The sequence below is a fragment of the Arachis stenosperma genome, chromosome 5 (assembly GCF_014773155.1).
Source record: "Arachis stenosperma cultivar V10309 chromosome 5, arast.V10309.gnm1.PFL2, whole genome shotgun sequence".
Classification (NCBI taxonomy): Eukaryota; Viridiplantae; Streptophyta; class Magnoliopsida; order Fabales; family Fabaceae; genus Arachis; species Arachis stenosperma.
The window spans coordinates 65,465,094-65,479,780 of record NC_080381.1 but is presented as its reverse complement, the minus strand read 5'-3'; the positions used below and the strand labels follow the sequence as shown (position 1 = coordinate 65,479,780).

Here is a 14,687-nt window from a genome sequence, read left to right as displayed (position 1 = left end):
GCCACGCTTTCCTTTTTTCTTTCTTTCTTCACCTACAATAAACCAAAACAACCACTCAAAGTATCACTGAATTCACAAGGCTTATAAATCAATTAAAAATCAATTAAATTCAGCTTAAACCTCATGAGTTAACATTAATTTCATGGTGGTTGTTTGATTTAAGGAAGTTATGCATTTTCACTCCAAATCACTTACTTAGGATGCAAGAAAGTGCATAAAGGCTAATAAAACAAGTGAATTTAGCTTGAAAAATGGGTATATGATGACCTGTCATCACCCTCTATTTTTTGCCAAACAATTGGAGCAAAAATCGTTTGGCTAAGTTATCACTCACTTTGAAGCAAAATCGAGCCTTTAATATTATAACAAAGAATATATATTAACCAGCAAATATAACTAAATAATGGCAAAGAAATAAGCTTTAGAGTTTGAGTAATCTTCTTACTAGGAAAAAAAAATATTCCATTGATTTTCAAAAAAGCATGCTGGAATGTCTGACCACTTTTCAAAATTGATTGGAAATGCTAGACAATCAGTGGCCAATTGCCCACAAGCTCCTGCAAGGAGTCTAACTGCTTCTTCTATTGCTGCATGATGTTGATCAAAATTGACAACTATGCACAAACCTTCTGGCAAATTATGCACATCCTTCACTAATAAATGAAGGCGTGTACTATCTTCATATTCATCTAAAATAGAGAAATGAGTATAAATAAATGAGTAAATGAGCGACTAAAGAATAAAATAAATAAAATTAGCTGTACTAATAAAATGGTAAAGTCTTATTTAACTAAAGCCGTAAAATACAGTTTAGTTAATGTTAATATGCTTTAATTTTTGGGAATTGCAGCCAGAATTTCGTTCCCTTCCCATTAGAAATGGCATGAAAGCACAAATAAAAGTTTGGCTTATTATTCCTTTTTCTTCATGGCAATATATTTGAAATTTCATGCACGTTTAATTAATGACTTTCATGCTCAAAGACGAAACTTTTTGTTATATTAGTTAATTAATGAACTTAATTTGATAATAATAACATAATAAAACATCTATACATACCTATGGCATCAACAGTCCAATAATGTTTAGATTCACGTCCACATTTACGTTTAGGTTCGGATGGATGCTCCGATATAGTTGGAGCAATTGATGATGGCTCAGAAGAATTTGAAGCTGCTGACTTGTCTCGGGATAAACTTGCTGCTGGTGCCGACTTGTCTTGGGAGGAACTTATAGCTGTCGACTTGTCTCTGGAGGAATTTGAAGCTACCAACTTGTCTCGGGAGAAATTTGAAGCTGCTGACTTGTCTCGGAAGAAATTTGCAGTTGCCAACTTGTCCCGGGAGGAATTTGAACCTGTCAACTTGTCTCGGGAGGAATTTGTAGCTGTTGCCAACTTGTCTCGGGAGAAATTTGTAGCTGCCGATGTGTCTCGGGAGGAATTTGTAGCTACTGCGGACTTGACTTGTGATGCATTTGAAGCTACCGACTTGTCTCAGGATGAATTCGCAATTGCAATTGACTTGTCTTGTGAAGAATTTGCAGATGCTGCTGCTTTAAGTAGATTCTTGTACCTCTTTTGTTTTAGCATATCTGCATAATAGATCAAATCAATAATTAATAAATATAGAATAAAATGTGCATCAAAGCTTAGTAGTTCCATTAAATTGATTAATGAATCTAAACAACATATTTATGTAAAATTTACAAACAAAATTAGTTACAGGTTTCAAATCACAAGATTTTCATTTCTGTCCTTTTTATTTTTTATCTTAAATTTCAAGCATACTTGAATAGACCCTGTAGCTAAGTTTGATCCTCCCCTTAATCTCACCTACTCTATCGCTCAATTTGAAGACCTGGTAACTAGTATATATCAACAGGTGCTACTATAATTTAATTTTATTAATAGGCACTACTATATGTAACCTACTAACATTAGTTGATCTCACAAGAACACCAAAATAATAGTTGGAAATAAAATAATTAATAAGTATAGATAAAATGTGAATTGTAACTAAATGAAAACTTAAATATAAATTTCATACCATAAATTAATTTAACCTACTAACTATTCTGACATGTGTTTGTCTTCTCTAATGTCATCATCTAGTAGTTCATCATCTATCTCATCTCTTAACAATGATAGATTATCACCATTTTCAAATAAAGAATCCATGTTTTGCTCTAACCATGGCTTATTCTCGCATGCTTCATCATCTTCATTTTCCCCATATAATATGAGTCTCTTGGCTTCAAATGTACGACAACACTCCAATCTTTATTCACTTCATTATTGACAAAATACACCATTCGAGCTTGTGAGGCTTCAATATATGGATCATCCTCCTCTCGGTCACCACTGTGTATTACTCGTGAAAAATTAACAGAAGTAAAACCCCAACTATCCTTTCTACAGTCCCGTTCTCTAGTGGTGTCAGCCCATTTACATTTGAATAAAGTAACCCAAAATCGGCCATTGTAGTTTAGTTCTATAATATCTTCTAATTTGTCATAATATGACAAATCAACATTCCTAACATTAGCATCACTAGCGCTAGCAACACAAGGAGTTGAAGACATTAAGAAAACTCCACTATTCTGGGTCTTTAACTCATTGTCTCGATTGGTAGTTCGAAAGGAGAGCCCATTGATACTAAATGTAGAAAACCTCATGGCATATCGTGATAAACCTCTAACTAAGTATCTCAAATCCTCATGCACAGTATTTATAATGTCTGGGTTCATAAGCTATTATGATAGAACAACATATTAGTTATTATATCCACTGTTCAATATTAGCAAAAAATTATCACTTTTCTATTTACCTACGTAGGAAACCAAGTAACAAATTTTTTGTTGACTCTTTTTTCTATATCTACATTTGAAGGCCTTCTACCCTTAGATTGTCTTCGTACAAAATCTTTAAAGTCACTGTTAGATATGAAAGTTTAACTCTAACTAAATAACTATTTAACTCTAAATAAAAAATATGTACGCAAATCCTTAAGTACTTACTCAATGAACGGTTTGACATATGGACAATTTAGAACCACATAACGATGTGCTTGTTTTTTTTTTTCCATAGGTGACAACTCAAATACTGTGAAAGCTCCCTTAAAGTTACCCATTTGTGGAAAAAACGAATCAACATGTGTACTGTAATTACCATCCAGACGATCATCAACACGTGGTAGCCTATTAAATCTTATCTCAATCCCTTCTAAGTATCGAGAACAAAATGTAAGAGCTTCTTCAGCCACATATCCCTCAGCTATAGAACCTTCTGATTTAGCTTTGTTTCGTACATAGGACTTCAAATATCCTGAATACCTAGTTTGTATAATTGGCTTTAGTAAGCAAGATATAACTAAGTGACAAGTTAAATGAACAATGATTGAAAAGAGATATTTACCTCTCAATAGGATATATCCACCTATAGTGTACTGGTCCTCCAAGTTTTGCTTCATCAACTAGATGACATGTTAAATGAACCATGATTGTAAAGAAAGAAGAAGGGAACAACATTTCTAAATGACAAAGGGTAACGATTATTCGAGGTTGGAGCTTTTTAAATTCAGTAAGACTTAAGCTTTTAGAGCACAGCTGTTGAAAGAATGAAGACAACTCTATTAGCACTGCAGTAACTTTATCTGGTAGCACATTACATGTGGCAATAGGTAATAGTTGCTGCATAAGGACGTGACAATCATGGCTCTTTAATCCAGAAAGCTTTCTTTGCTCCAGGTCAACACAAGGTGAAATATTACTCGAGAGACCATCTGGTACTCTAATATTCTTTATAGTACGCAAGAATATATCTTTCATAGAATTAGACATTGTGAACAAAGATGGATGATATCTCCATTTTCATCTGGTCTTAAATCTTTCCTTATACCCATTTCTTTAAGATCCTTACGAGCTTTGAGATTATCCTTTGACCTTCCAGTCTCATTGAGCAAAGTGTATAACACATTGTCGGAAACATTCTTTTCAATATGCATAACATCTAGATTGTGGCGCAATAAGTTAGACTCCCAATAAGGAAGATAAAAAAATATGCTTTTCTTCCTCCACATCCCCGATTCATCATCTCCTTCAACAATTTTTTGTCGAGTCCTCCTACCTTTACTTGTCTGTAGTTTCTTCCTGAATGAAACATTGATGCCTTCAAGTTGTTCCAATATTTCTGACCCTGTTAGTGTTGCTGGGGAATCCTTTAACTCATCTTTTCCATTAAATTTTGTACGACTTAACCTAAACTTATGACCCATTTCTAAGAAATGGCGATGCCCCAAAAAACACCATTTTTCATCATGCTTTAATCTATATGAATCAGTATTGAAGTTACATGTGGGACAAGCATATTTACAGTGTACGTTCTACCCAAATAAGTTACCTAGGCCTGGAAAATCACTAATTGTCCACATTAATGTTGCTCGCAATGTAAACATTTCATTCTTGAACCTATCTAATATTTGAACACCATCATGCCATAGCTCTTTTAACTCTTTGATAAAAGGTTGTAAGTATACGTCTATGTTGTTCTTTGGAATTTTCTCTCTGGGAATAATCATTGACAAGATAAGTGATGTTGGCTTCATGCACTCCCATGGAGGTTGATTGTATGGAATAAGCACCACTGGCCAAACGCTATAGTTTGTACCCATAGCTCTAAAAGGGTTGAATCCATCAGCTGCAAGACCAAGACGTACATTTCGAGGATCTTCAACAAACTTATCATGAAGTAAATCGAATGTCTTCCAAGTTTTAGAATCCGATGGATGCCTCAACTTCGAATCTTTCTTCTCTGCCAAAGCATGCCATTGCATTGATTGTGCAGTCTTAGAACACATGAATAATCGTTGAAGTCTCGATTTTAGTGGAATGTATTGCAAGATCTTTGCTGATTTCTTCGTTTTAGCATCGCTCTATTTAGATGACTTGCATCTTTTACATTCCTGCAAATCTTCATCCTCCCCCCAATATAACATGCATGCAATCATTAGGGCAAGCAGATATGTTGGTATAATTAAGCCCTAGTTTGTTTATGGTTTTCTTGGCCTCATAGAATATATTTGAAATCTTTGCATTTCCAAAAGTATCTTTTATTAACTTGAGGATTTCGGTCATGGCTTTGTTGCATATTCTGTATAAGCACTTGATGTGATATAGACTAATCAAGAAAGACAGTTTTGAATACTTTGTGCACCCTTCATACAATTGCTCATTACCATCTTCCAACAACTTGTAAAATTCTACATTTTTTCCATTGTGCTCTTTATTTTCTACATCTTCTATGTTGTCTTCATCTCCATCTCCATCTTCTATGTTGTCTTCATCTCCATCTCCATCTTCATTCAAGTCACGTCCAGCAACTCCAAATGTGTCATTGAGCATTGTTACCATTGGATGTTGAGATGTCGAATCATCTTGTACAAATTGACTAGTTTCATGAGCTTGTGACCCAACTCCAACTGCTTTTTCACCATACCAATACCAAACTTTGTAGTTTTCTAAAAATGGCTTGACTATTAAATGTTCAAAAACTTTCTCTCTTATTTGCCACTTGCTAAAACCACACACCGGAGAAGGGCATTTAATCTGACGACCCCCGAGAGATCGATGCTCAAAAGTGAAATCCAAAAACTTGTTTAGACCATCTTTATACTCGTGCGTGTTCCGTGGTTTTCCAATCCATGACTTATCGATTGACATGACTAAGAGGGACTACAAATAGGAATATTAAAAAATCTATTCATTAAAAATCTCTCTGTCTCTCTCAGTCTCTCTCATACAACTAGGCAACTAACTAGTATAAAAGGAAATTCTTGTATGTGCAAATTAGATATCAAACAAATACTTAAATAGTATTCTAAAAGAAATTATAAAAAAATTATAATTACCTCTTTCAAATGATAATTTTGTGGCTGTAATAGTGGCTTTGTGAACTTTTCCTCCTCAAGTAGTTGTATATATGAAAATTAATTTTTTTCTATAAGATAAAAAGAGACAAAAAAATAAATAGAGCAAATATATTATTCTCAAATTATAATTTATAAAAAAAATTCGTATAAAACTTTTATTATATTAACTAACTAACTAAAAAGAGAGCAAAGCAATAACAATAACAATAATAATGATAATAATTTTTATGTCATTTATTTAATTGATCAATTAAATAATAATTAAACTGGTTGGATGAAAGAAATAAGTTACCTGGGGTTGGAGCACTAATTGGTAGGAACCCAGAAAACCACTCTCTACCTGTTCAAAATTAAAGAAATTAAGAACTTAATTAAAGTCTGGATCTAAAAAGCTAGCTCATAAATTAAAAAATATCTCACACATATATAAATATATAACAAACTAACATGAGTGCAAGTTAATAGGATTGAACCATTGATAATGGCTATTGATGACGATGAAAGAAATATAAAAAATTAAATATTATATATAAAAAATTAAATTTGTAAGTTGAATTCAATGATACTTTTGAATATAAATTGTACGAGATATCTCTAGTATGGATTGAATGATGGATCGGAAACTTGCGGATCAAGGCGGATGCCGGATTATTCGACTGGAGCAGTGGGGGTGGCACCTGCAAAGACACTCCGACGCTCAAGTCAGAATAAATCTAAGAGGTATGAAGTGTGTGGAATGAATCAATACCTGGAGGGACCTGAGTCCTCTATTTATAGGTGATGGTAGCGATCTTATCTTATCTTGTTTGGCTAAGATAAGGGAGACGTTTGAATTCGAAAGTTGGTTAGGAGCTCTAGTAGGCCGGTTTCGGGCCTTCTAGAAGCGCAATATGGTCGGGATCCGGGTAACTGGGTCCGAGGACCATTTGGAGCGTAGGATCCGTGGGCCGGATCCGTAACGATTGCCCCCGCAGTGGGAGGCCGAGCGAGGTCAGTCTCTACCACTGGAGGATGTGATTTGGGCCGTTTGTGGCCTTCGTCGGTTCCTTGGACTCGGGATTTTAATGGATTCATCTCTCGAGGGATGGGTGTCGGTGCATCAGACTAGAGTCGGTTTGTTTGACGCGATCTTTTGTGTTTCTCGAGGTGTGTTTTGTCAGTTTTACTTTCCCAATGGAGCATTTATCGCAAGGGGACGTTTGGTTTGCTTTTCCTCTTTTGCCCCCATGCGCCGTGTTTTATCCTTGTGGGTATTTGCGTCTTTTCATCCTTTTGAAAAATTGTTTTGGATTTCTTGGTTTCCTTCCCTCATTTTGCTTTTGCATTTGCTACTTCTTTCCCTTTGTGGTTTTCACTCACCTTAGTATTTCTCTGGTTTTTCCCTGCCGCTCACTTTCCTGCCTCTTCTGTTTCGCGTTCGTATTACCAGGTTGGTATTTTTCCTTCTTCCCATTTCTACTTTAGCTCTTATTTGTTTCCTACATTTCTGTTTGCATGCCTATTTTTAGTGTGGGCTGAGATTTTTGGCTGTGTTTGTGTGATGGTCCTAAGTCTAGGGATAGTGTGTGTTTAGTTTTCTTGAGGGGACGAGCGCTACTGGTGTAGTTAACAGTAGGTAATGGTGTCTGTTTGGTGTTTCTCCACCGTGTTTGGCCACGCATTTTTGGCTAATGGTGGTGTTCACCATTGTTTTAGGTATGGCTCGTCGGAGGACCGAGGAAGTTAGGGCTCCGGTGGTCCCAGCGGTGGTTGTTCCCTCCCTCTATTCCTGGGTAACCAGTGATGTCTGGGGGGACGCCATCGCGGTTGACGGAGGCAGACCTTCAGTTGCTCCGTGATCAGGGGGTAGTTTGTGGGGGTGGGGATGCTGAGCGTAAATATAGTTTGCCCTTCTCGGGGTTGACAAGAGGGTTTGTTATACCAATCTCGACTTGCCGACCGTACCGGATTGGATGTGGATGTACGAGGTGATCTTCACCAGGCTCGGCGTGTGACTTCCCTGTTCCCCTTTCGTTCAGCAGTTGTTGAGTCAGTGTTCCGTGGCACCGTCCCAGCTGCATCCCAACAGTTGGGCGGCGATCCGATCTTTTGAGCTTGTATGTGAGTTTCTGGAACTCCCAGTTTCGGTGAATGTCTTCCTTTTCCTTTTCTTATGTACTTTGCCTACTAAAGAGGGGAAGCACAAGAAGGGTTGCATGTCGTTTAGGGCCCAGCCCCACCGTCGGATCTTTGGTTTGTATGAAGATTTCTTTCATGGGTTTACGAGTGGGTATTTCAAGGTTCGTCCTGCCAGGGGACATCACCCGTTTTGGTTGACGTTGGAGGGTGAGCGGCAGTTCCCCACCAACTGGAATTTTGGTGCGGGGCCGTCTGTTCTTACTCGGGTGACGCAGGAATTTTTGTCTGCGGAGGACTGGGACGTCGCCCTTGTCTTGTGGCAGTTGTTTAGGGAGCGTCCTCTTAATCCTAGGGACGTGATGGGTGACCCGGTTGCTTGTCGGGCTTACGTTGGTGTGTGATCCTTTTCTCCCTCTTTTTTTTTGAGTTGGATACTTATGCTCTTTTCTTTTTATGGTATTTCTTATAGTTGAGATGGCTAGGGGTTTGATGACTCTGGCTAGGCTGAAGGCTCATTTGTCTCAGGGACTCCTTCTGGTAGCTCTCCCTCCACTCCGACTTCCTGGCCTACTGATGATACGAGGGTTGCTTCTAAGGATTTGGTGTTAACTGAGGGTGGCACCCAAGGGTCAGATCAGGGTGCGGAAGTTGAGGATGATGTGGTGGTTGTGTCACCGGAGGGTGTTTTCCAGAAGCGAAGGAGATCAGAGGATGTTGACAGCGAGAATGTGATGGAGGGGGAGGGTGCAGTTCCGTCTGTAATGAACCGTCGTTTCAACGCTCCGGCCTTCATCGATGAGCATCTTATGCTTGGTACTGAGAATTTCTTCCGTGAATGCGACGTGACTTTCCAAGCAAAGTCGCTTTACCGTTCCCTTCTCCGGTTCGCTGTGATTGCTCGGAAGGCTGAGCCAGTGATGGCTCAGGTGGGTCTTCTAGACAAGAAATTATGTCAATCTCAGGCTGAGGCAACGAGGTTGAAGGGGCTGCTTGCGGATGCTGAATCGGTGAGGGAGAGGGCCGTGAAGGCGTCCGAGGAGTCTAGTGCCAAAATCCTTCGCCTTTCCGAGGTTGGGACTTCTCTTCTGTCTCAACCTGGGGAGGAGCGGAGGAAGGTTTTGGACGCTGAGTCTCAGGCTGCCGTGCTCCTTTCTGATGTTGGTGTTTTGAAGGATGCGGTGGCCGGGCTGAAGGTGGAGGTCGCGGGTTTGAAAGAGGAGAAGGCCGTGTTGCTTGCCGATGTGAAGGAAGTTGTTGCTGCTACCGAGGGGACGATAAGAGCTCAGGTTTTAGTGTTGGCACCCGGTGCTGATGTGTCTGTGATGGGAGCTTTCAAGACTGTCCGTGACGGTCAGATTGTTGACCTTTGATTAGCTATGATTGTTTCTGCTTGTTTTGGATTTTGAATTTTCTATTTTTATGGTTTTTTGGCCGTGTGGCCGTGTGACAGTGGATTTGTGACTTTGTATGAGTTTTGTTTCATGATGGTTTCGGCCGTTTGGGCTTTTCTATCTTTAAGCCGTTTTTGACTATCTATCCTTTGTGTTGGGTGGACGGCTCGCCGTGTGTTTCCTTTTTGTGGATAATCATTTTTTGGGCCCTGGGGGTGATCAGTCTCCCAGTTGTGGCCGTATTTTTTATTCTGAGTTTAGGGAATATATGAGTAGATAAAGAAAACCAGGGGGTGTATTAAAAATTTGATGTCTGGGCCTCGTTAAAACCCTCCGTTTATGGCGGGAAAGAGTACCCGGAATCGAGACTTATGTAAAAACAAAAATTGTAACAAAAGGGAATAAAAGAAAAGTAATATAAAAAGGAAAGCAATGACGATTTAGGGGGTCGGCCTATGTGTAGTCCCGAATAACTGAGTCCCGAATAACTGAGGGCCAGAAGTACCCGGCCCGGATGACCTTTTGGGCTAGGGTTTTGCCCCTGATGTGGTAGCCGCAACAGCCTTTATGGATTTCGCGGAGTATGTATTCTGTATCCCAGGGTTCGACGCATTTGAGGAGGGGTTGCGAGAGTCCTCGTTTGTATAGTTGTCCTGAGACGACGGTGTAATTAGCAGCTTCTCTTTTTGTCCGTTTTGCCTCTTTGGGGTCCTCGGGTAGCGTCCCGTTAAGGGGGTATTGTAGGATGGGGTAGGTTGATGATCTTTCATTTGAGAGTGTTAGAACGGCGTCAGTTGTGGTTGATATGGATGGTGTTCTAACGACTTCCTGGATTAACGACCTGTTGCCGTGTCCTGGTTTGGTGCTGGCTAGTTTGGAGAGGAGGTCTGCCCTAGCATTTCGTTCCCTGGGGACGTGTTGTATGGTTATGCAATCGAATTCCTCTTTTAAATTGTTTATTTTGGCGAGTATTGCTGGAGTAGGGGGTCTCGCATTTGGTAATCTCCGTTGATTTGGGAACTGACCACCTGTGAGTCGGTGCATACCTCCAAGGCTTTTGCTCTGACCTCCTTAGCTAGAGTCAGGCCTGCTAGGAGGACCTCGTATTGCGCTTGGTTGTTTGAAACCAGAAAATCGTAGCGCACGGATTGTTCGATTATGACCCCGTTTTGACTTTCGAGTATCACTCCGGCTCCTCCAGAAGTGATGTTTGATGAGCCGTCGACGTGTAGTTTCCTGGTGTCATTTCGGCGATGAAGTCGGCCATGGCCTGCGCTTTAATTGCGTTCTGGAGTTCAAACGTTATTTGGAATTGAGATAGCTTGATGGACCATGCTAGCATTCTTCCTGCTAGATCGGGCTTTTGTAGTACCTGCTTAACCACTTGGTTGGTCCGAACCGTCCCGGGGTGGGCTTGGAAGTATTATCGCAGGCGCCGGGAGGCCGTGAGGAGTGTGAGGGCCAGCTTTTCTAGGTGCGAATAGTGAGTTTCCGTCTCTTGAAATACTTTGCTTATGAAGTAGATAGGTTGTTGTTCCCGGCTTTTATTTTCACGGATGAGTGCTGCTGCGAGTGCTTCTTCCATTATAGAAAGGTACAAGTAAAGAGTCTCCCCGGTTTGGGATTTGGCAAGGACTGGTGGTTCTGATAAGACTTTTTTGAAGTGTTGGAATGCCTCTTCGCAACTTTCTTCCCATCTGAAGGGGGTTCCTTTCTTCATCAGCTTGAAGAAAGGGATCGCTTTTTGTGCTGATGCCCCAAGGAAGCGGGATAGTGCAGTGAGTCGGCCGGTGAGCTTTTGGATGTCGTTGAGGTTTTTTGGGCTTGTCATTTTGAGGACGGCTCGATAGTTTTTGGGGTTAGCCTCTTCCCCTCGCTGTGTGATCATGAAGCCGAGGAACTTGCCTGCTTCCATTCCGAAGGCGCACTTTGTCGGGTTAAGGCGCATTTGGTGCTTTCGTAGGGTGTTCATTATGAGTTCAAGGTCACTGACGAGTTGCTCGCCAGATTCGGTTTTGGCGAGCATGTCGTCTATGTAGACCTCTAATTTGGTCCCGGATAGGTTCTGGAATATCTTGTTGACGAGCCTTTGGTAGGTGGCTCCGGCGTTTTTTAGGCCGAAGGGCATGATTGTGTAGCAGTACGTTCCTTCGAGGGTGATGAAAGCTATCTTTTCCTTGTCAGGTCGGTGCATGGGTATCTGGTTGTATCCGGAGTATGCGTTCATGAAGCTGAGGTATCGGTGGCCGGATGCGGCATCTACTAATCCGTCGATGTTTGGTAGGGGAAACGCGTCCTTTGGACAAGCTTTGTTTAGGTCCGTGTAGTCGATGCACATTCGCCACTTTCCGTTAGACTTTTTGACTAGTACGACGTTCGCTAGCCATGTCGTGTAGGGCAGTTCCCGAATAAAGTTTGCTTTGAGTAGAGACTTGACTTGTTTTTTGATCTCGGCTTCTCCGTCAGGGGACATTTTTCGTCTTCTTTGTGCCACAGGTTTGGCTTTGGGGTCCACGACCAGCCGGTGGGACATCAGTGCGGGGTCTATTCCTAGCATGTCGGTTGGTGTGAATGCGAATAAGTCTTTATTCTGTTTTAGGAGTTGGGAGAGATCTGATTTGAGGTCGTACGGGAGGTTCCTGTTGATAAAAGTGTACTCGTCTTTGGTTTGCCCTATTTATAGTTTTTCCATGTTGCCTTCTGGTTTCGGCCTGGGCTGGTTGTCTTGTCGAGCATTCAGGTCGGCTAAGAATTTGCCGGCCGCATCGCGGGACTTTTTTCGCAGAGCAAGGCGCGTGTTATCGCATTCTGCCGCGATTTCCCGGTCACCGTGAATGGTGCCGATGGAGCCATCTTCCGTCATAAACTTCATGAGGAGGTATTTGGTGAAGATGACGGCAGAGAGGTCGTTGATTGTTTTTCTTCCAAGGATGATGTTGTAGGCAGTGGAGTCTTTGAGGACCACAAACTCGGATAGGATTGTCTTCCTTTGGCTTCATGTTCCTATGGTGAGGGGGGGTGATGGAGCCGTCTGGTTTGAAGAAGTTGTCTCCGAGTCCCGTGACGCCGTTACAGTGTGTTTGGAGGTTGTCGTTGCAGAGTCCGAGTTTTTCAAAAGCTCCTCTAAAAAGGATGTTAGAGTCTGCGCCTGTGTCCACTAGTATCCTTCGTACTAGCCCTGTTCCAATTTTTGCCGAGATGACGAAAGTGGCATCTTCAGCCGAGGTGCCGTGTTGGCAATCCTCGGGTAGGAAAGTGATCGCGTTAGTGGTGGTTGGGGTTTGGTTCCGGACTGCCAGGACTTTGAGATCCTTTTTTAGTGTTAATTTTGACTTGCCTGGTGTATCCTTGCCTGTGATGATGTTTACTATTATGGTCGGGTCTTTTTCTAGGCTTCCCCGGGGGGTTGTCTTTGTGTTCTCGGGTTACGTCCTTCTCTCTCTGGCGACCTATTCCTTTTAGTGCGTTTTGGTTCTCTGATGATTTTGACAAACTCGGGGAGCTTGCCGTCTCTTATGGCTTGCTCGAGGGCATCTTTTAGGTCGAAACAGTCTTGTGTCCTGTGCCCGTGACCGCGGTGGTAGTCGCAGTATAGGGTTTTGTTGCCGCTAGATCTTTCTTTGAGTTGTCAGGCTTTCGGGATAATACCACGATCTGCTATTTGGTGGTATATTTCAATAATTGGGGCTGTCAAAGGTGTGTAGTTAGAGAATTTGCCGATTCTGGGTGGTCGGTTTGTGCCTGTTGGCTTGGGATGGTCCTTTTGGCCTTCTCGGGGTGGGGGATTATGCCGAGTCATCGGGTTACCGTGTTGGGTGTTGCCGTGCTGCCACTTATTGGCAGCTACGACTTAGCTGACTTCCTCGTCGTTTATGTAGTCCTTAGCGATGCTCTGGATTTTGTGCATGGTCCATACTGGTTTGGTAGTAAGGTGTTTGCAGAAGTCTGATGAGCGGATAATTTATACGCTTTTTGGCATTGTTTTTAGTATGTTTTTAGTATGTTTTAGTTAGTTTTTAGTATATTTTTATTAGTTTTTAGTTAAAATTCACTTTTCTGGACTTTACTATGAGTTTGTGTGTTTTTCTGTGATTTCAGGTATTTTCTGGCTGAAATTGAGGGACCTGAGCAAAAATCTGATTCAGAGATTGAAAAGGACTGCAGATGCTGTTGGATTCTGACCTCCCTACACTCGAAGTGGATTTTCTGGAGCTACAGAAGCCCAATCGGCGCGCTCTCAACGGTGTTGGAAAGTAGACATCCTGGGCTTTCCAGCAATGTATAATAGTCCATACTTTTCTCGAGATTTGATTGCCCAAACCGGCGTTCCAAATCAGCTCAAAACTGCCCGGCATTAAACGCTGGAACTGGCACAAGAATGGGAGTTAAACGCCCAAACTGGCACAAAAGCCGGCGTTTAACTCCAAGAAGAGTCTCTACACGAAAATGCTTCAATGCTCAGCCCAAGCACACACCAAGTGGGCCCGGAAGTGGATTTTTCTGTCATTTACTCATTTTTGTAAACCTTAGGCTACTAGTTCTTTATAAATAGGACCTTTTGCTATTGTATTATCATCTTGGGATCTTAGATCATCTTTAGATCTTTGAATCTTTGGATCCTTGATCATTTTGAGTCTTTTGATCATGTATTGGGAGGCTGGCCATTCGGTCATGCCTGAACCTTGTTCTTATGTACTTTCAACGGTGGAGTTTCTACACACCATAGATTAAGGTGTGGAGCTCTGCTGTACCTCGAGTATTAATGCAATTACTATTGTTCTTCTATTCAATTCAGCTTGTTCTTATTCCAAGATATTCATTCACACTCAAGAACTTGATGAATGTGATGATTATGTGACGCTCATTATCATTCTCACTTATGAATGCGTGCCTGACAACCACTCCCGTTCTACAAGCAAACAAGGCTTGAATGTTTATCTCTTGGATTCTTTAATCAGAATCTTCGTGGTATAAGCTAGAATTGATGGCGGCATTCAAGAGAATCCGGAAGGTCTAAACCTTGTCTGTGGTATTCTGAGTAGGATTCAATGATTGAATGACTGTGACGAGCTTCAAACTCCTGAAGGCTGGGCTTTAGTGACAGACGCAAAAGAATCAATGGATTCTACTCCAACCTGATTGAGGACCAACAGATGATTAGCCGTGCCGTGACAAGGTGCGTTGAACATTTTCACTGAGAGGACGGGACTGTAGCCACTGACAACGGTGATGCCCAACATACAGCTTGCCA

The 14,687-nt window shown here is 41.4% G+C and overlaps 2 protein-coding genes across 2 annotated transcripts; both read right to left on the bottom strand.

Moving 5' to 3' along the window:
• Positions 1 to 2,187: 2,187 nt before the first annotated feature.
• Positions 2,188 to 4,274, bottom strand: LOC130980854 (uncharacterized). The gene is made up of 4 exons (XM_057904495.1): positions 3,839 to 4,274; positions 3,416 to 3,653; positions 3,105 to 3,333; positions 2,188 to 2,751 (listed from the first exon to the last, which is right to left on the bottom strand). Exons 1-4 carry the CDS (start codon positions 4,272 to 4,274, stop codon positions 2,188 to 2,190), a joined length of 1,467 nt encoding a protein of 488 aa, XP_057760478.1.
• A 5,615-nt stretch (positions 4,275 to 9,889) lies between these two features.
• LOC130980853 (uncharacterized) lies at positions 9,890 to 10,480 on the bottom strand. Its single transcript, XM_057904494.1, has one exon. It carries the CDS (start codon positions 10,478 to 10,480, stop codon positions 9,890 to 9,892), a length of 591 nt encoding a protein of 196 aa, XP_057760477.1.
• Between the last annotated feature and the right edge of the window lie 4,207 nt (positions 10,481 to 14,687).